The sequence below is a fragment of the Anguilla rostrata genome, chromosome 5, assembly GCF_018555375.3.
Source record: "Anguilla rostrata isolate EN2019 chromosome 5, ASM1855537v3, whole genome shotgun sequence".
NCBI lineage: Eukaryota > Metazoa > Chordata > Actinopteri > Anguilliformes > Anguillidae > Anguilla > Anguilla rostrata.
Genome location: NC_057937.1, coordinates 47,296,382 through 47,317,492, shown reverse-complemented (window position 1 = coordinate 47,317,492; position 21,111 = coordinate 47,296,382). Strand labels below are relative to the sequence as shown.

The window sequence follows — 21,111 nt, the reverse complement described above, 5'->3', positions numbered from 1 at the left end:
TCAGACGTAAAATACAGAGTGTTTTATTTGGCATCATTTGCGATGTCTCAGCAAACTGAAAATACACACATCAAAACACAATTGTTTTGTCTCTGGTCATTTCTGGGATGCATTTGCATTCAGCAAAACTCTGACTGACACCAGCTTGGCACCACAACGGTGACACAGTGACATGAGGAGAACCTCATTACAGCAACAGTTTCTGGCCTTTCCCTCTTTCAGTCTGTGGCTCTCCCTGGCTCACAGAGAGAAACAAATGAACCTAACTTATTTGTGAAGTCTACTGATGATTTAATAGTGAAAATGCTACGCAGGGGTGCCCTATCTCACCCCTTTGTCGACAGCGAGTGTACTGTGCTGTTTGTGTGACTACACGTGAGGCAACCATCTCTTTGGTCAAAACTGCATCTCCACCCCACCTCTGAGCTCTACAGCCTAGATCTGACATTTTTTCAATTTTCTTTCTGCAAAGCACAAAGGTTCACAGAGAACTGTGCGATTTTTGCGACTTGTCTGACTCTATACCCCCATTTTACCTTCACAGACAATTCATTTTTTAGAGGATGCACTACGTAAGCCTACCTTTCAAAAAACAAAACATTTTGAAGTGCCCAGTATGAACCAGTATGACATTGTCAGTTTCTTTAAATTAAAATTGGAATAAAGGAGGCACAGCCCCCAGCTAACATTATGATAACAGCGCTATAGATAACACAAGAAAATGTTTCCAGAAGACAGAATGCAAGATTACAAAAGAGCCAGTACATCACCAATGTGGAGCTGATATATTTTTTTCTCTCCTGAATTTAGAAGTGCCTTAGACTAACTGAGAGGAAGTGAGTGAGCGTAAACAGAGAAAGGAAGCAGTTGCTGTAAGCAGGTTGCTCTTGGTTATGCTGGCCCCGCAGAAGTACTGTGCACTGCACAACCCTGGGGGGAGAAGCTGGCAAAAAAAACAATAACAATAAAATGCATATTTTCAGAAAAAATGTACATTAAATCAATGATCCTGTTGTAGCCACAAATGCCCTGTTTGCTCCTAATAACATTCAGTGTCACTCCAGTAGCTGAGGGAAAATCTGAGTCAATCTCTCCCCCTATGGCAGAGTGTGCCAGGCTCAACCAATTGCAGGGCACTGCCAGTCCAAGTGCCAGTCGGATCCCAGCACAATGAAATATCAATAAATAATATATTCACATTATGCAGACCTACCCATCTCCAGAAAATACCAAGATAAGTCAGGAGGATGTCAGCCCCTGTGTGCTTTCTGCCTTGTACTATTCTCCAGGACTGATACTAAATACCCCAGACTCCCCTATTGCCCCCTCCCCTTCTTGCGTACACATTTATTTTTACAAATAGGACTTTCCTGATTCACATATTCTTGATAAATGGGTTAATGCTAAAGTTCTCACCACTGCTGGATTGTGCTGCTGAATCTTGTTAGTCACTTCCAGAAAACTGTTCTTGGACCTCCGATGATACTTACTGAATTACCAGAAATTTATGTAACATACTGTGTACCATTTCTCTCCTGCTCCCCTCAGTCTACATGGGTTTAATAAGAATGTCCCAATGATATTTAATTGACCTGCTCTTTTCTTGCTGTCATCTGTCTAGGCCAGAGAGACCACTTTGGTTCAGTTTGCAGTGCAGTACCAGTCCATTGCAGAATGCTAGCTGGTCTAGGTGAAATATTTACATCTAAATGGGCTATAAGATCCAGATTTGCAAATGTCTTGGAACCTCAGCAATAATTCTTCAATAATGCGACTGTTTTGGCCTTTAACATGGGACTGTGAACTAATATGGCTGACTGAGGGGCCAGTGACACTTTAGTACTTCCTAACTCTACAGATGGCCTAGCGTCCTCCAAATGATAATAAAGAAAATGATATGATATAATAATTCAAACATTTCAGTGTGTCTGGCACAAAAACAACAAGAACAACAAAATAAAATCTTCACTTGTTTTATCCCCCTAAAGCAAGGCATAGAGTGACACTCCGAAACCAATACATCAACCAGATGGACTACACAATTATGTCTAAACTTGCTTTGGTGTTTGTATATACACAAGATGGGAAATTTTACTTCATAATCTGTTTTTTTTAGATGGAAGAATGACTTTTTGAATATGTGTTCTTTTAAAATAATTATCTTTTAAAATCTCATTCAAATCCCTGTTTTCTGGTTTAACGAAGTTTTCCCCAAGATCTGCTGCTGGCTGTTTTTGATCGTCTTTTGATGGATCTTTTCTGTAGACTGTGGTCGGTTGTGGCAGCTGGAAAAAAGAGACACATCAGTCACCATTTTGATTAATCTTCTGAAGTGCTGAATGTGGAAAGTCCTTGATTCTAATGTATACATAATTTGTGTATGTCAGTTTTCATGCCCTTGCAGCATGAAACACTAAAATGTATAAATAACCACAAAATATCAGTTGCGCACACATTCCTGCCATAAATTTGCCTAGTGATCCTTTAAGACACAGATTGTAAATTAATGTGTTCATAGTTATATTTCCTGACATGGGCTAAATGTGTTTTACTATGAGTAGTGCCCTCACTGATGTGATTTGGCGTGTGGCCATTATTGCGACAGTATGCACTCACAGACTTTACATTCCACTTTCGGCCTCTCCCACTGTCCATCTGCCATGCAACGCACCACAGGCAGGTGGCGCTGTGTGAACCCAGGGTTACACTGGTAGCGAATTATGGAGCCCACTTGGTAGCGGTCTCTCCTATTCCCAAACATCCTGGCATTTTCCACTTCAGGAGGGAGGCCACATAAGACTGGTGAGGGGAGGGAGGAGGAGAGTGACATGAAAGATGAGAATATAAAGGTCAGTTAATTGTACTGGAATACTAAAATGTAATTATTTGGGGAAACTAAAATGTCTGGGTTACCCTCTGCTCTGCTCCATTCATAGTACAACCGAATGTACCCCGACCCCAGCACTCACCGGGCCCAGTCTTGCAGGTGAAGGGCAGGTGGTAGTTGCAAGGCACGTCATTCCACTGACCGTTCTCATGCCAGATCATCACCACACAGTCCTCTCCAGAGTTAAAGTAGTTATCCGGCTGATTTGGCCTCCAGTTCTCATATTGCTGAAAGGCATCAAGTCAAAGAACAATGAATGGCACGAAGCAAGTAAGAAAACAATGACTGAAAAGATTTCTTTCTTTTCCTTTCAGAATTGTCCTTATTGAAGAATAGCCATATAGCGCTTCACTTTCTCTGCTGCCACCTGTTGGCAGCAACAATGGCACTGAGGACACAGAAGAGGAAGGAAGGGATGGAAAAACCATTTTGACCAGAGGAATGAATTAGAAGACACCGATCGAGTCAACAAAACAGCCTTTTGCCTGTCTCTTGGGAAAAATCTAGAAAACCTGAGGCCAATTAAGCTCACCCGTGGTATTAACTCACCGCTCTGGGCAGCTCCAGGCCAGGGGAGCGTTATGATTCTGTTCTGTGATCAAATCACTTCATCTCCCATTAATCACACAGCTGGGTGCCCTTCTGACCCAAAGGATACTCACCAAGGCGGTTCCATCTGTCCAGCGGAAGTCATTCTGCACTGTCTTGTCGTTGAGCCCAATCCACTGGTAGTCCTGTGCATTGGCTGCAGGTAAGGGGTAGGAGTCAGGACACACACAACTAAAGTAGGACAGGTGGGATGCTGACCTTGACAATGGGACTGTACTCACAGTTGACGAACTCCTGCTCCTCTGGTGTAACGATGCTGACCAAATGGGAGTTCAGGGCTTGGCAGCGCTGCTCTGCGTCCTCCCAGGTCTGACGCTCTGAGAAGTGTAGGTAGCAGTTGCCCTGGAATTTTATCCATCCTTCCTCACAGCTCTGCACATCTGCAGTAACAGCAGGGGGCGACAGTGAGTCCACAAGCCAAAACTGGAGAGAACTCGGGAAAAGACCAATGGCAACGCAGCACTCCTTTTTTAGGATACAAGTGAATTATTTGATTTTTTTTTAATTTTCTGCATCACACTGGATTACTTTGGATACAGCCTGTAAAAAGTGCAATTTAGAGTGATAAACTTGCTGCATTTCAGAGCATAACCAATATTTTCTAAACAATCATGTCAACTCAGTGAAGACAGGTAAATTGAAGACAGGGATTCAAACTGGTGATTCAGTCATGAACTATGAGACATGGGGAAAAGGTTGAATGTGTGGGAAAAAGGTTGAAAGAGATATGTGTGAAACTTGACACACTTGTGCAAACCACCACCTGAGAATCTGACCATTGTCAAAGCTGGCACGTCCTTGGCATGCCGACTGTGGTTAGCTATGTAAGAACTGTGCCCAGATGGTAAGGTGAGAGTGTCTCCCATGAGATCTGACCATATTGATTCTGAGACTTAACTGAATCTGATATATTATTCACTGGGAATACAGTATCATAAAATAATCAAAAATGGTCCCCATGAGATTATTAACACCTATACACTAGTAAGTGTGCACACACACACACACACAGAATAGGGCCAACCACATGTGGGTTAATCTGCAACTAATGAACATATCCCAAAGGACACATATTTCACCCCTTATAGGCATGACACTTAGAACTAAAGTGCATAGGATTGTGCATCTTGCTCTGTGGATGAAAACACTGTATCTACTATCCAGTTAATTGCAAAATACATCCATGTCATACAACAGTTCCATAGAATTGAGCTGTGTATAACATCTGCGGAGGCATTAGTTAATGCAGAATAGGCTGTATGTGCAGATAGACAGTGCTTTTTATCACAAGAGAACAGCATATCAGTTTGTGCTTTCACTAAACACCTACTGTAGCTACAGTCACCATGTGGTCCCAAGACAAATGACAAGAACAGAGTCTTTTCACTACCATCGATATCTGTCAGCATTGTTTCGCTTTTCAGAAATAATCATTGTTATACATATGGGACTGTTTGTCTCACCTGGATGATTGTTACCAAACATGTCTGCATTATTTACAGGCATGATGGACAAATAGCTTTATTCTCCACTGTTTATTTCCTGTAAAACTCAAAGGTGCCATTTGTTCCTGTACCACACCATAATGACATGCAATTACACAAACTCCACTAGCACACCTGAAGGAAAACAGGAAGGGAACCGGACCTCAAGATAAAAACGTCATCAGACAAGAAAGAAATTAAACCGAGACCAAAAGTGGAACACCCAACACCAGGCAACTGTCACACCAATATTCCAACCGCTGGTGCAAGCATTCCTGTTGTTTGTTGATCTGCTCAAATTTAGTTTGAGGCTGTTAGTACACTTAGCTGAAGCCAACCTCATACCGATCTCACAGTGGCTCCCTCCGTAGCTGGGCAGGCATAAGCATTTGTAAGATTCCGTGCCATCGATGCAGGTAGCTCCATTGGTACAGGGGTTCGAGTGGCACACGTCAACCTCTGAAAAAAAGGTCTTCTGTTAAGATTCCTGCCTGGGGGAGAGGCCCCAGGGTGGGCAGTGCCAAAGCCAGACAAGGCTGGGGGAGGGCAATGCCACAACAGGAATCAGACCGTCAGAGTTGCTGCAACATTGTTATCCTTACACTGTCTTGAGAGCCAAAATGGTGTTGGAAACAAAGCCGCGTTTCCTACGGATAGCATATTTCTTACAGTTGCAAAGCTCATTGGCTTACTTGAGCAAGGTACACGCCAGATAAAGTAAGCTTATTATGGTATAAATATAAATGAATTAGTAGAAGTATTTTAACACCTTATTTGAAAATTATAAATTTAACGTCCAATTTTTTGTGTGGCTGATACTATTAAAAATATGCCAGATGTATGGATCAACAAATTGTTTTGCAGCATTACATGCATTTATTCAAAATGTTGGTTAAATTGAAGCAATGCAAGTGTTGTGGAGCATGCAGTAGGGTTGAGGGTTAGGCTTACAGGAATGCAGGCACTGCAGGACAAAAACAATACAGCAGTCGTGCAACCAAAAGTCAGTTACAAAGAGAGCTTGCCATCTGCAAACAAAGGTATATCCACGGAGACATGCCAAACACCTGCAATCCACAGAAAGCACAAGGAGTGGACCAAAAACCAGGGAGAAGGAAACCAGTACACAGGTTTAAATACACAAACAACAGAAATCAAGATCATGAAAAAAGCAACAACATGAATAATTTAAACATTTTCAAAATAATATGATTATTAAGCACTATTTGAAGGCTTTTCTGCATATGGAAATTCAAGTTGCCAATATATAACTCACCTGATAAATCTCTTGATGTGCCTATATATTGACTAAATTACCAAACCATAATGCACAACATCTATCCAACAATCTAATTTGTTTTGATGGTAGTGCCAAAGAACACTGAAAATGCTATTAATTAAACTTCAGTCAGTCCTTATTAATCAGTTTGACTTAAAAACCGCTTGATTTTAAAAATGTCATCATTCTTTCAGAGATCTTGGACATAGTGTAATATTCAAGAAAATGATATTCAAGAGTGACTTAGGTCAATGAATCTTGTATCAAATGATATTAGTAGACCAAACAGGAACTAGTGTACCCCTAATATAGCCTTTCAAACTTAGGAGGGTAGAATTACAAAATATACCTTTGGATTGAAACTATGAAATGCATAACATCTACTGTAATGCTTTCTGTGTGTAACAAAACTTTTTTCACAATTAAACTCTCTCTATATGTGATTAATGACTTCGCATCATTACTCACCCTGCTGACACTCCTCTCCACTCATACCGGGTGGGCAATGGCACAGCCCAATCCCATCTTGCACTGTGCATGAGCCGGCACCACATGGGTTTGGGTCACATGGGTTGGGTGAAGCTGAAGATTCAAGACAGAATCAGGTGAACGACTAAAAATAAATACTGGGAATAGCACACTTGCTTGATGGGCAACCAAACCGCACTAAAGTGCCGATGTCCAACTTCTGGCTTGACCAGTAGATCACACAGCTATTCAAACCATCCAAAAAGAAATGCAAGGAGACAGAATTATAAGAACACAAGTGAATTTGCTAACAAACATGCCTGATGCAAAAAGTTCAAATGCAAAGTTTAAAAAGATTCAAAAAGCAGAAGTGCCCTGGTCATTGCAACAAGACAGGAAAACATGGAAGTTTACTGAAAATGGGACTTTAAGATAATTTTGATGACATACCCTCCACTGACAGAGGCTCCGCCACAACAGATGGTGTCCGCAGAGAGAGAGCGGGGGCAGTGGTGACAGCAATTGACATTGTAGCAGTAGTATACATCTCAGTGGACTCTAGCAGATCAGAGAGGGCCTCCTCTGGTCCCTCTGTTGTATTCATGAGCTCCTGATCTTCAGATCTAGAGGTTAAGACTACAAGGGGCATTTCACTGGTGTGGACTCCTGAGGTGATCCCACTTGAGGATCCAAGCTGATCCTCACGACCAGAAAGAAGTTCCAGTCCACTGCCCTCTCCACTGAATTCCACTGGTCCCTTGCCAAGCTCTTTGGTCTCCGTTGGCCGAATGGAGACTTCAATCATCCCCTCTTCTGTCATGAAAGTGATGTCCCCACTGGCGGTGTCACCTGAAATGTCTCCAGACAGGAGGCCGGATGCCCCTGAGAGGAATCCACTTCCCACTCCAGAGGCCTCCACTGCCACTGTGGGCCTCTTTGTCAGATCAATGAAATCGGTGTCAACAAAGGCAACCTCAGGGAAATCAGAACCACTTCCGAGAGCAGAAGAGCCACTAATGTCACCGCTGGGCAATCCGCTCACCCCAGATCCTGAAATGTCCCCTGATCCGCTGAACTCCGGAGGTGCGGCTCCGTGCTCCTGCTCTGTTGGCATCAAGGTACTGAGTTCTACCAAGATGTCTTCCACCAGGGTCTCAGAAACCCCACTGCCAGAAACATCCCCTGATATGCCACTCATATCACCTGAAAGAGCGAATCCTGACGGGAACCAACTGTATCCAGAGAATTCCTCACTGAGGCCTGGCCCAGTGACGTCCCCACTTCCCCAAGGGCCAAACCCAGAGGCACTGCCAGATCCAGACAGGTCCCCACTGGTGCCGGAGGGGAATCCGCTGAGGTCCCCAGATCCCATCCCAGACGGAAAGGTAATGGTGCCTGCACTTCCCTCCCCACCTTCCTCTGGAGTGCCAGATGCTGAGCCATCCCCAGATAAATGCCATCCACTTCCCGAAAAGGTCACATTGATGCCAGATCCTTCACCGGATTCCCCACTGGGCAGCTCCGCACTTCCACTCCCAGAGATGTCTCCAGAGAAGCCGCTGGCTCCAGAGGCTGAACCAGAGCCCGACAAGTCCACATGGATGGGAGGTGCGACAGGCACTGCAGACAGAGAAAGATGGTGGGAAAGACAAGACAATCTGAAAAAGAATCATTCACAGCCCTCTGTAACACTGACTGATTCTGTAAAGATGAGAAATATGCCTTCAAAAATGAGTATGCAGTTTACCAGGTCTCAGCAAATCAGGCACCTTATGCACCACTGTTATGTTCAATCCAGTCTCATTGAAAAGAGCCAGCAGGTCAGCTGCAGAAAACACATTAGGGACTTCATTAGTACAGGCTCCACAGAAATGCATTTGGCAGAATTTTGGCTGATAGCTTTTAGCAAGACAGTTCCATGTTTGATTGAAGCTATATTTACCTCTGATGCAGTAGGCATCATATTTGGAGTACAGATCAGGGTATCCAGTCTGGTTTGGAAAGCGATAAATGGTGTGAACTCCGACTTTGCCAGCACCACACTGTGGCCTGGGGTTGTTAATGGGGTATCTGACACTCCGGTCAATCAGCCAGCCTGCCCGGCACTTGTCAAATCCCTGCCTCCAGGCAGCGTACAGCTCACCAGTAGATGCCAGAGTGGCATTTTCTTCCTGGCAGTAGGCCAGGGCCTCATCATACGTGAAGCCCTCAGTTGAGGTTACATGGAAAAGCTCCCCTGAAACAAAGAATGTAGATAGACATGATTGAATCATTCAGAGCCTAACACCCCTTCTCTCACTTCTTGTCTTGCTTAATTCTAATTCCCTTTCTGGCTAAGAAATCACCCACGTAGCTACATTCATTGAAAGCCCTTGCATGTCCAAGTAAACATTTGCATGTAGAACCTCTTCAATTGTTTTCCAAGACACATGAGGCTAGATTCAACCTCCAACCACATCATGAATACATGGCAATTTTCAAAATTGCAAAAAATGACTGATCATTAGAGTACAGATGCGTGATGCTGAAATGTTTTTCTTAGTGCTTGTACCCAACAGTCCATCGATGTAGCAGTACACATCATAGCGTTCATCTGCTGGGCGTAGACCATAGCTTCTCACACCAGGTAAGTGCTCCAGATCCCCTGAGCATTTGTCTCGTGGAGACACAATTGGGTACCTTTAAAATAAAGATACTGTAAGGCCATTTTGACTCCCAGGATGTAACAAGACAGATTTCAGTCATGAAATGAATCTGTGGAACTGAGAAGACAAGTAAGAGTGAACAAGTATGGGGGCAATCTGTCCAGGTTTGGGCCAGAAGGACCAATGCGATTGATAGTCAATCTCACCGGACGGTTTGGTCAAGGAGCCAGCCAGCGTCGCACTGGTGGAATCCCGCTTCGAAGGCAGCCTGGAGCTGCTCAGGGCTGGCGATGATGGCACCAATGCTCCGACAGGCCAGCTGCGCTTCCACGAAAGTGAGTGCATAGCGGCTGGAGCCGGTGCGATAGTGAAAGACCACACCTGCTCAGAAAATAGCAGAACAAAGAAAGGAAGTGAGGATCATACTGTCAGCATACAGTTTATATCACCTAGTAACTGCTACAGTAAATACAATTCACAGTAGTTATGTCATTCTTGATCTGTCAAGGCAAAGGGCCACAAGTTCTTACCACAAGGGTACCAAGTGTTGTCATCTCCAAAATAAATATTACATTATAACGATCACTTAAAAGGTGTGATTAATTGGAACTTAAAATTAATTTTAGGGCTTCCTTATAACATGAGCAAGTGAAAATGACTCTTGGTTCCTAATTTTTAGCACAATCCACCCTAAATATTTGTCAATCAGCTTTTCTATTGAATTTTGAGATGAAAAAGGCAGTAGAGACACTAACCGGTATAAGACATTGCAGGCTCTGTGTAATTTTCATGGTGAAGCTCTGACCCCACCCCTGGCTGGGCAGCAGCCTTGATGATGATCGGCGGTGGAAACGGTGGTTCCGTGTCATCCAGTCCAGTGACATTCATTGGCCCCTGCGTCGCCAACTCTCCGGCCACTTCACTCTCAGTGGTTGTCTTACTGGGAATGCTCACTTGGTGGTCAGTGAAGGTGACCACGCTCACCACTCCAGTCAAATCTGGGGTTGTCGTCTGCAGACCTGGGGCTGTTGTGGGCAAGGCAGAGCCCTCTTCATCATCTGCAAATGCACCAACATCATAACGCAATTCATTATTGATAAGCAGAGGTTATTTCAGGACTCTCGGGTTTGAAAGATTCCACAGCAAAGGGTTAGTGAAATGCAATAGATTTTGATGGCCTGTCAACAATCTAATAGGTATTTAAATAAAAGAAAGAAATATTCATGAACTTTAAAATAAATGCTCTGACTAGAGTTTGTGTGTGAGTGTGTGCCAGTGCAGAATATTGGATGAGTCATTTACCTTGATAGCAGATCGCATCATAGCGAGAGTCTGGGTGGGGGTAGCCTGTTTGATTTGGGAAGAGATACACTGTGCGCACGCCTAGAAGTCCACCTCCACACTGGGGCCGGGCAATGTTGATGGGGTAGCGAACGCTCCGGTCTGCCAGCCAGCCTGCATTGCACACATCCATGCCCGCCTTCCAGGCCAGGTACAGCTGCCCTGTTGTAGCCAGCTGGGCTCCCAGCTTTAGACACTGCTCCTCTGCCTCAGCAAAGGTGAACTTGTCCGGGGATATGGAATAGAAAACGCTGCCTGTGTTTAAAAAAAAACAGACCAAACTACAGTCATGCAGAGACCCTTCCTTTTCTCTGTGATGCTTCAGCTTTTTTGCCGGCATTTGCAGTTTGTAGGTAGGGCTTTGTATACAGTACCTGTCATCTTTTCAGCAAAACAATACACATCATAAGTCTCAGTGACATCTCTCACTCCATAGGTTCGCACGCCAGGGTACGTATCCTTATCACCATAGCAACCCTCTCGTGGATCATGAATGGGATACCTTTGGTGCACAGAAGACAAACATTACTTCATTATGAATGATTTTATGGCATAATATGACTAGTAACTATATATGAGTATCAGTGACACAAATAATATTCTGATCATGTGCAGAAGAATGAGACACCTGCTACAGGTGAATACTTTTTGCTTAAGCAGTTCTCCTAATGTATTGAGGCACTTCACAATTCCTTTGTTTTTGTTGGAAATCTTTACAGTGGCTGGATTATAAAGAGAAGAAATATGCTTTGTATGAGGCAGAATTAAAAAGGTTGATTGCACTGGGTTCTTTTGAATTGTAGGGAACACTACCATGATGCCATTACAGAGATTCAATGATTTGAATCTCTATGGAGATACAATGCTAATTCAGTCACTTGCAGTGGGAGCTACCTGACAGTCTGGTCAGCCAGCCAGCCTGCATCACACTGGTGGAAGCCATTATCATAAGCAGCCTGAAGCTGGGCGGGCGTGGCGATCACTGCGCTGTTTTGAATGCAGGCGACTTTGGCTTTCTCAAAAGTCAGGGTATAGCGGGTGGAGATTGCACGGTAGTGGAACACAATGCCTGAAAAGGATAGAAATGACTTTCAGCATCACATTCGCAATTACTGCTCCTATGCATGTTCATTAGGAGGAATTAAAGGGACAGGGAAGCCAATCAGATGTAGGGGACAAATTATATGGTGGTGAATCAGGGTAGCAGTGTGCCATAATTTTAGATAACTGGACTTGCAACTCCAAAATTGTAGGCTTGACCCCCAGTAGGAGCACTCGTATATACCCTTCAGAAAGGTACTGAACGTGAATTAAAATATCCAGCTGTATAAAACGATTTCATGTGAAAATTGCTCTGAAGAAGAACAACTGCTTAATGCCTATAAAACGAAATAAATTCCACTGAAACACCAAGGTTTACACACTTCTCATTAAAAAAAGGATATTAGGTTTGATTTTGTATTCAAAGGACAGCAATTTCTACAACACATAGAACTCGCTTATGCTGGGGTATTGGATTTCTATCCTGGCCCCGGGTAAAGGTTGCTTTCTATTGGCCCAACAGCGCCTCTTCCAACAGGAACCATGTTTCCCAGAAGGTTTCCTATCCAAGTCCTAACCAAGCTCACACCTAATCAGCTTCAACAGTTTGACAGGAAAAAGGGAAGAGGGTGATGTGGCTCCTGACTGTCATGAGCCATTCAGGTTCTTGGTTTATGCACAGACTACAACTAACTGTGGTCTCGCAGTAGATCTACAGTTTTGCCACAAAAATTGCAGATGAAAGAGCTGCAGAGGAATCTTAGTGAGAGTGGCCAATTTCCTGAGCGCTTGTAGAGAACAGAGATATTTTTGTTTGCAAACAGAGACAGTTCCTCATGTGGACAGTTGATATTACAGCACAAGCTCAGGCAATATGATTACAGACATAGTTTAGATTGTGAACTGAATGTATTTGTGGGAGGGCTATTCCTTGAACGTTGAGGAAAGTTTTTAGTGCTCATGAGTGGATTTAAAAATTTTCACTTGCTCAACTTTTGACATTAACACCTTGTCACTTAACTGTGAAAATTAGATTCTGCTAATAGCAGTGTGAAGATGCTAAGGGTATATTGTGTTATGTCTAAGTCAGTCTTGCCAGGAAGTGATATTCTGACCTTACCTTGCACCTGCATCTCAACAGTGTCATAGCTGTCCTCAATGCCATGCATGACCTCACAACGGTAGGTGCCAGTGTCGTTGGAGCGCAGCTCGGTGATCTCCATGCTCACGTCTGTTGGCACCATAGGGTAATTGACCATGGTAACTCTGTCCATGAACTCAGGTTCAACCCTTACTTTTCCTTCTGTGGCCACCATGATGACTGACACCTTATCCTTTTTAACGAGGCTCCACTTTATACGATGGGACAGGGGAGCAATTGTGGGGGCACCAGGGTCATGGATGGTGTGGTCCAGAAAGTAGCAGGGCACTACCAGGGATCCACCCAAAAGGGGGCGCAGTGGAAGTTCTTCGGGGATGCTGACACTCAGAGTACTCTCAGGGTCTGTGGGACATAGCAGCAGGAGAAAAGATGGGACACTCAAACACAAACACATTTGTTGGAATACAAACAGAAACAAGTGTGCTTCGAGTAACACTGGAATGGACCAATTGCAGAATGCACCAGTTATATAAATTGTGCAGCACTCTGAAATTGTCAAAATGAAGTGTTTATAAAATACAATACATTATTGTTATTATTATACCAATGTTTATATACCAGTTATAACGCATCGTCCAAAAATACTGGTATTCTCGATAAGGATGAGCAAAAACAGCACCTCTGTAGTAGTTTGATCCTAGCAAAGGGAAGGTGCACAAAGTAGCAAAAATAGGGGTGCACATCATTTTGCGGCCTGTCTTTAGGGGAAACAACATTATTGCTTAAAGAACACCTTTTCTCTGGGCAATTACATTAGTATAAAATAATATAATTGATTTTTTCTTACAAACAATATCGGTTATGACTCATTTTTACAAATGTATGTCGCTCATCTTTATCAAGCGTGCCTATAGTTGTGGAGGGCATCGTATGTGGCAAGTGAACTATACTGTCATAGTGAACAAATATATTGTAACATTTTGAGAACACCTGTTAATATTTGCCAGGAAATTATTTACCTGTGCCGGACGGGCCCTCAAAGGACATTGTTGCAGCAATAACACGCAAACATGCACACAGTAGAATTAACATGGCCATAATGTACCTGCAAGTAAAGAGAAAAAACACTTTCTTAATAACCGTAAGGCAATACTGCTAAATTTTTTACATTGTTATACACAAGGGGCACACATGATAGCTGCTATAGTTTTTATTGGATTGCGCCAATAATACTGCTTCTGGAATTTAATAACTTATGTTGTAAACTATCTTCCATTCTGCACACTGTCTCTTCAAGCTCTATGCAGAGCTGATGGAAGATATATTTAATAGGTGGTTTAAAAAAACTGATCTCCTTTTATTTCCTTTGTATTAACAGCTGCTATTAACATTTGTTTGAACATATTCAGTAAACTTAAAGGTTCCCGGGAAATGAACACACACGCACACACACACACACACACACACACACACGCAGGCATGCACGCACACATTCACACAAAAACATCCCACTACCCTTAAAAGGACAAACAACAAAAAGGATGCTTTACTAAGAAATAAAGAGGAACAATATCATATTAAAACAGCCAAAATGAGCTATTGTGTTTTCTCAGATGTAAAAAATACTCATACCAGAATCACCAAAAACAGGCTTCCTCTTTAACAGATTAACTGATGTTGCACTGCCAAACACAGGCCAAAGTTTATCTGTATAAAACGGATGCACATCTCCAAGGTGCAACAGAATGCACAGCAGACAGGATGAGTGAAATGCCTCTCAATTTGAGACTTTAAAAGCAACCTCTTTTTGACTCCTGTGCAACATTGTCATGCCATTAATGCGGAATTAAATCAGTAATCTGAACCAGAACGCCGAGGATGAAAAGTCCATTGTAACAATGAATATGCTGTATAGAACAAATTGGTCTAAACAATGATAACAATCAGGCAACAGCAAAATGTGTAAAGACAATTTCTCCTTGGCCAGCACAGCAAAATGGCAACACTTAATCCAACTCTAAGAGAGGATAATTGCATAAGTTTGGGAATTACATTTTGATTACATTAACATTCACTTTGCTATGTGAGAATAGGTTCATTGACCTAACAGAAAAGATGGTTATAGTTATTACTTGCTGCATTATGGTTAAATCAATGCATAGAGTACAGTAAGATCACTGAATTAACTCTACACCCTCTTCGGGGATAATTCACAGTCCCCAATAGGTCTTAGAGAGATACTGGGCTGCGGAACACTAGCTCACAGTAGAAGGCACAAAGGGTTCCATTGAAATAAAAAATAAACTGCTTTAGGTAAAAATCTATATGGCAATGGTTTTTTGCCAACATGCGATGTCTGGACGACTTTAGGATTTTTTCCTTTTACGAGAGCTTGCCAAATCCCCTGGAGCTCAACCTTTCACTTAACATAAAGAAAGCATAGGTTACACATGTGGAAAGCAATGGACCATTATTCCAAAAGGTTCTCTCTAACACCTCAGTCAAATAAACAAAGCCTTCACGTTAACAAGCCTGGCTTTCTCAGTCTAGAAGTGTAGATGGCACTGTTCATTAATCACCAAGCCCAACCATGGATGCTACTGTACACTCCAGAGTTGAACAGAACAGTCTAAAACAAAATTTTGAAGAGTAACAGTCAACAATTAAGACAAATCAAATGTCCAATACAAAACCAGAGAACATGTACAATGTTTTTAGTAATGCTTGACAAATGTGTACTGATACAGGCCAAACTCATCTACAGCATATTCATTCGGACACCACATTCACATCTTCAGACTCAGGCTTAAGACTGAATGTAAAACAGAGAAGGGAATGTGAGCAGGGGTTGATAGAGATGGCAGAGAGAGACCGCCTATTTTTGTGAATGTACTTGAGGAAAGCATGAACCAGACATTGCAGATTGCCCCGAGCTATCATCACTATGATGAGCTGTATGCTGAGGTGATGAATGTGAGAGTCTGGCGAGACTTCATTTGGACCGAAGAAGTGGCATAGTCATTGTTTTCTGGCGTGACACAGCTCTGAATGCAACTAACCCTGTGGATGTGCATTATGGAAAAAAGGAAGGCTCCATTTGAGCGCTTATAGCTAATGCCTTAGCACTAAGGGGCCTCAATCCATCACTGAACTAAGAAATTATGGTCAGTTCACCTTCTTCGTTATCTTTAAAATACAAAATACAAAGTAAAAAAGTGCAAAGGGAAATACTCATCTTTGGTTTGTGCAGAACACATTTATAAGCTTTTGCTGACCTTTTACACTAGTGTACACTATAAAATAAAGAGAGCAAATGTAACATAAACATTTCAAATTCTATGCCAGTGGGATACATTTAAGAAATTATGACAACATTTCAATGACAAGGTCTTGGTGTCTTTTAATCAGCAATGGCAAACTTCTTTTTGCTGACACAGCAAAAAAAGAATGAAAAGAGCACTGTTAGACATTTGTGGAAAAAGAAGCTGATCTCTCATTAGCTTTCAAATCCATTACGCCATCAGAGAGCACAGTTTTGCAACAAGCAGACTGTTTACTGGCTACACTACTCATCTTTTCATTGCTATAACAAACAGCCACTTGATGAGAAACACTGCGGTGTTCACTTTTTAAGGGGGGGGGAGGTGAGGGGCAAGCGAGAGTGAGAGAGATGAACACTCATACCCCCACACTCACTCACACATAAACCGCCTGTTCTCTACCAGCAACAAGGAGCCACTCAGGTGGAGGTTTTTTTTCTCTAAGTAAACTTTAAGGTTTCCGTTATTGCGTCGGAGCTTGATTTGGTTATTTCTGAGTAACAGTCCACCCCTTTAAATGCAAACTGCAGCTCTTGCCTGTTTCTCATGGGACAGTGTGTGAAAGAGCAACTGCTTTCCACAGAGCTGCCCACAGCACACCCTGAACACCTCCTTTGTTGGTAAAGAGAACTGAAAGATCAGATGCCACCTTGTGGAGACTTGGGACCAGCTAAGACTTGACCAAGATCAGTTCTATAGCAGGAATCTAAACTCAAATCCTGGAGGTTCACTGTGTCTGCTGGTTTTTGATGTGTTCCTGTGCTTGAGTGCGTAATTTAAGTCTCTGATTGGCTAAGGAGATGCACATTGCTTCCAAGCCCTAAATTGGCAGCTGATTGAAAGGAAATCACAAAAACCAGCAGAGACTATGGCCCTCCCAGACTGCAGTTTGAGACCTTATGTTATAAAACAACAGGACCTTAAAAGGATGGCGGGAGAAGGTAACCTTGTTCAGCTGAGATTATATTCTTCATTGTAAACTAATAGTCTCTCTGCATAGTAGGTCATATGCAGGGTGTTAGTGAACGTAGACGGGGGAAAGCTATAGAATGAAGTCCTCTTGGACATGATTTGCAACAGATCTCAAAAAATGTAATTTAATCATTAGAGTGAAATTTTTGAAATTTAGAAAGAAAGTTGTTTGTTGTTATAACATCTGACCACAATTATCCTGGTATTGAAGCTGAACACAGCTAACCACACAGGCCGATCTCTGTAACCTGCAGTTATTGCTGGCGCAATAAAACAGAACATAGGCCTACTCTACACCAATGGTGTGAATTCCCAAACAGCTCTCCAGTGCTACCCATGAAATGTCAGTTATTTCACGCAAAGGGTCTAAACGCGCTTACACTCACAAGTACATGAACAGAATAAGATCCCTTAGAAGTACTGGCCTCTCAGCTTTTGGTAAATACAGGTTCAATATTTGCTCCGAAGACAACCTCAGTTTGGACAGAAGTGCAAACAGGCCCCAGCCTTTGCGTTTGGTGTTTCACCTGAGTCCAAGGGGCCATATCACAACCCCAGAGCTGGAGGAGAGACAGCCCTCTGTTCCTACCTCTGCACTGCTAATAATAACATTACAGACAAACATCTGGCTGTGTAGCTCAATAAATAATCATCTGTGATGACTGTATATGAAACTAAACCTTGAAAAAATTGATGCAAATACATGCATGTTACTGTTGCGCTGTTTTTTACAATTTGACAACAATTGTTTTCTGTCAAAAACCAGCAAATAGAATACTTATTTCCATAACTTTCTGGCCCAGGCATCATTTTACTTCCTTAACTGGGGTATTACAATTGCCTTTTTGGTTTGAGGAATCTCTTTCCTGTCCCAGAATAACCTCTCACACACATGGGCGAACTGGTACGTAACATACAGCACACATTTTTGGCCAAGACAGAGCGAGGTAGTAGAACTCCATTCACAAACTTACTCGTCAAGATGTTTATGTGTCAAAATGTAAACTGGCAATTTTTTTTTCAGACCCCTGGATAATAGATATCCAAATTGAGGCCTGTACCAATAGGTATCCATTACAGTATTACAATTAAAATAACTTCTCTGGTGTCTCCTATAGGTACATGTCTGGCAGTGAATTCAGTTTAAGATGTAAAGACCAAGCTCAGAAAATGTGCCTTTTCATTGGCCACTGTATTATATGAGGGCCTTGCTGAAGGAAGGCCCTACAGTATTTCCATTCAGCTGCTATGGTTGGTTCTATTCCTGCAGAGGTGCACAAGCCAATAGAACTAGTTTGTTCACACAGAAGTCTGAATTATACTAACTCTAACTGCATTAAGGCCAATATAAATAGTACAGTGTATTCCATGACTATACCATTCCATTGAATACTCACAGTAGAACAGTGTCCACATTCAGGTGAATGTTAGGGGAAATGTGTGGCAAAACCTAGCCCAGGTGGGATAGGCAACCGTTTTGTACATGGCTACATAATTAAGCATAAAAAACAGACTAGTGAAAGAGAAAAATGTTGCTAGGATCACAAGTATAATACCAGCAATGGAAGAGCATTAAATCATCACATCAAATACGTAGGTATTATATTGTCATACATCACATAACCTTTTTCATAATAAACTATTTATATATGGGGGGTCCAGAGTGGGACCAAATGTACTGTGTTGCAGTTGAATTAACACTGGACATTTTACTGTGTACTACAACTACAGAGTAATATTCAGTTGAAAAAGACTATTTAGACAATAATTTTCAGTGTATGTATATGTATGATAAGGGGATGCTAATTAATCTGTCTAATTACTTACTGTAAATACTTTGATTCAGAAAGGATTCAGGTCGTACCGAATAGCACATCTATGCAAGCTGTTACTGTATTTGCAATCCCAGCTATGGTTATGTGTTGTTTATTTATCTGAGAGATGGTTTGTCTTTATTAATTACCTCAGTAAATATTCCTTTATGTCAGACTTCGAAATCAGTTGTCCCTGAAAACGCACACCATTTACAATAAAGAAAACCTGCTGCTGGTATATATGCCCCCTTTAACTGACTTGGTATTCCTGGACCAATATGAAATACTGTGTCTTTCATACAAGGGATTTAATTCTACAATATGTGCCATTCAAACATTATAGTTATTATGTATGCTTAATTTTCCTACTCTATAACCTTCAGGAAAAGAAGATGGTGGATAGGTAGCATCAAATATATGACAACCAACACACAAATGAAACCCTAATGGAACATGTTTTGCATTTGGTGCACCATGCTCAGCACTTGCCAAATAAATGACAAGATAATCATTATGGATGCTTCGGAAAGCTCACTGCTTCCTTGAGGATCGTTTCATTTGGAGTGTAATGAGCATCTGAGTCTTATTTTAAATACAATATAATTAATTTACATCAGTGTTCCATCAATATGAAAACAAACCAACTGTGGTTTCTAAGGACATACAGGACTAAAACATATTTCAACCCTTGTTCTTGTGATTCAAACTGATCTATGCAACCTAACTCTAGGGTAAATTATGAATCAGAAAATTACATTAATGGTACAAATTATAACATCTACTCCAGCAGCTCAAAAAATCGAAATGTCAAAGCTTAGACTGTAACTCTAGACAGTATTCAATCAAGATGACATATTCAACAGAGATCACCCAGTTACTCAGCATCCATTTAAAACTGTCCAACCACATTTCAATGAACTTCACATAACTGAACAGGTTGAGCCCACATTTAGATGTGTCCCCATTCATTGCAGTATATCCAGCAGCATTCAGGAATAATTCACTGCCATGAAGACAGAAATCCAACTATATAAATAAATTATCTACATCCATATGCATGCACAGGTATCACTAGTGCCAACACCTACTAGGTAAAGTCATGACTGATAATTCACTGATTTCAGTGTAATATTTTAAAACTTTCTATCTGATTCAAAAGCTATAAGCAACAGGGTGCTGCTTAGTAGAACTACATTATGATATAGCCTACCTCAGCTATTCTGTAGAAATGTAGTCCAGGGTATCCAACTCCGAGTTAGAATATTAAAATGACTTTATTTTATGATCGAATCGTTTCAGTTGTCCTTTTCAGTCTTCTTTTTTTATTTTCAGAATTTTAAATATATCTCCCCCTCCTTTTTCGAATAGAGATCTTCGGTCTTGGGTAATCTGTAATGTGATGTGGATGTTCCCGATGGTTTTCACCCGCTGCTGGAAATCCTTGACTGCTTTGACAGCTCGCGGGCCCAGGTAGAGCGGTGCTCCGCGTGTGTGTTAGGAGCAGAAAGAATCCTTTTTCAAACAGTGAACACGTTTAGCTGTCAAAGATTGAGGAAGGGGGAAAAAAGAGAAGAGGGAGGGAGATAGAGAGCCCGCACAAATTTTGAAGAGGCGAAGACTCCTCCTCGAAACCTTGCCTACCTTCTGACAAGCAAAAACACATTCTGCCACCTGTGATGGGAAGAAATGGATCGAATTTGTTTCAATGTTAGCTGATAGTCAGGGGAACCTAGGCTTAAAGCAGTGCCTACATTTAATCCCCGCTTCTTTGTATTTTCATTCAAATTGTCAGAAAATGATATTAACTGGCTCTCAAAGACGTGAAACGAATTGTTACTGATTTTGAACACAAATGAGGCTCACCGACTAACCCCCTAGAGGCGGCCAACCTCCAGTTTGCCAAATAGGAGGTAAAGTTAGTTCATGATTTTATTTTACGAAGAAAAATGAATCGCAATGTTTAATATCCCTTCGATGCTAAAGGGGTAGGCTATTGTAGAAAATCACGATATTATAAGAAAGCAGCATGAGTATATCTATATTATATACCATATAGATATTGTTTAGATAATTGCTGATTTATTTTACGTTTAATTGCAACTGACTAGGACAATAACTGATCAACCACTGCACGTGGATAGAATCATCA

The 21,111-nt window shown here is 41.8% G+C and overlaps 1 protein-coding gene across 2 annotated transcripts; it reads right to left on the bottom strand.

Moving 5' to 3' along the window:
* On the bottom strand, window positions 1–20,522 carry LOC135255475 (aggrecan core protein-like). 2 transcript variants are annotated; one of them, XR_010330171.1, is made up of 19 exons: window positions 20,173–20,522; window positions 13,876–13,961; window positions 12,875–13,258; window positions 11,608–11,782; window positions 11,088–11,215; window positions 10,675–10,968; window positions 10,128–10,430; window positions 9,579–9,753; window positions 9,279–9,406; window positions 8,670–8,963; window positions 8,475–8,552; window positions 7,178–8,347; window positions 6,728–6,841; window positions 3,718–3,876; window positions 3,550–3,632; window positions 2,970–3,114; window positions 2,617–2,799; window positions 1,464–2,285; window positions 1–1,431 (listed from the first exon to the last, which is right to left on the bottom strand). XR_010330171.1 is itself a non-coding variant. In XM_064336705.1 (18 exons), the coding sequence occupies exons 2-18, from the start codon at window positions 13,952–13,954 to the stop codon at window positions 2,197–2,199; spliced, it is 3,981 nt and encodes a 1,326-aa protein (XP_064192775.1). In that variant the 5' UTR covers window positions 13,955–13,961; window positions 20,173–20,522; the 3' UTR covers window positions 1–2,196. The 2 variants fall into 2 exon arrangements, 1 of the variants encoding a protein (XP_064192775.1); XM_064336705.1 differs by having other exon boundaries at window positions 1–2,285.
* Window positions 20,523–21,111: the final 589 nt, after the last annotated feature.

Excerpts from the sequence above, each read along its gene's own strand:
- LOC135255475 (XM_064336705.1), bottom strand. The coding sequence starts at position 13,954 with ATGGCCATGTTAATTCTACTGTGTGCATGTTTGCGTGTTATTGCTGCA. Across the intron at positions 13,259-13,875 it reads TGAGGGCCCGTCCGGCACAG|ACCCTGAGAGTACTCTGAGT; the intron begins GTAAATAATTTC and ends TATGTCCCACAG. Across the intron at positions 3,633-3,717 it reads GGAGCAGGAGTTCGTCAACT|CCAATGCACAGGACTACCAG; the intron begins GTGAGTACAGTC and ends CCTTACCTGCAG.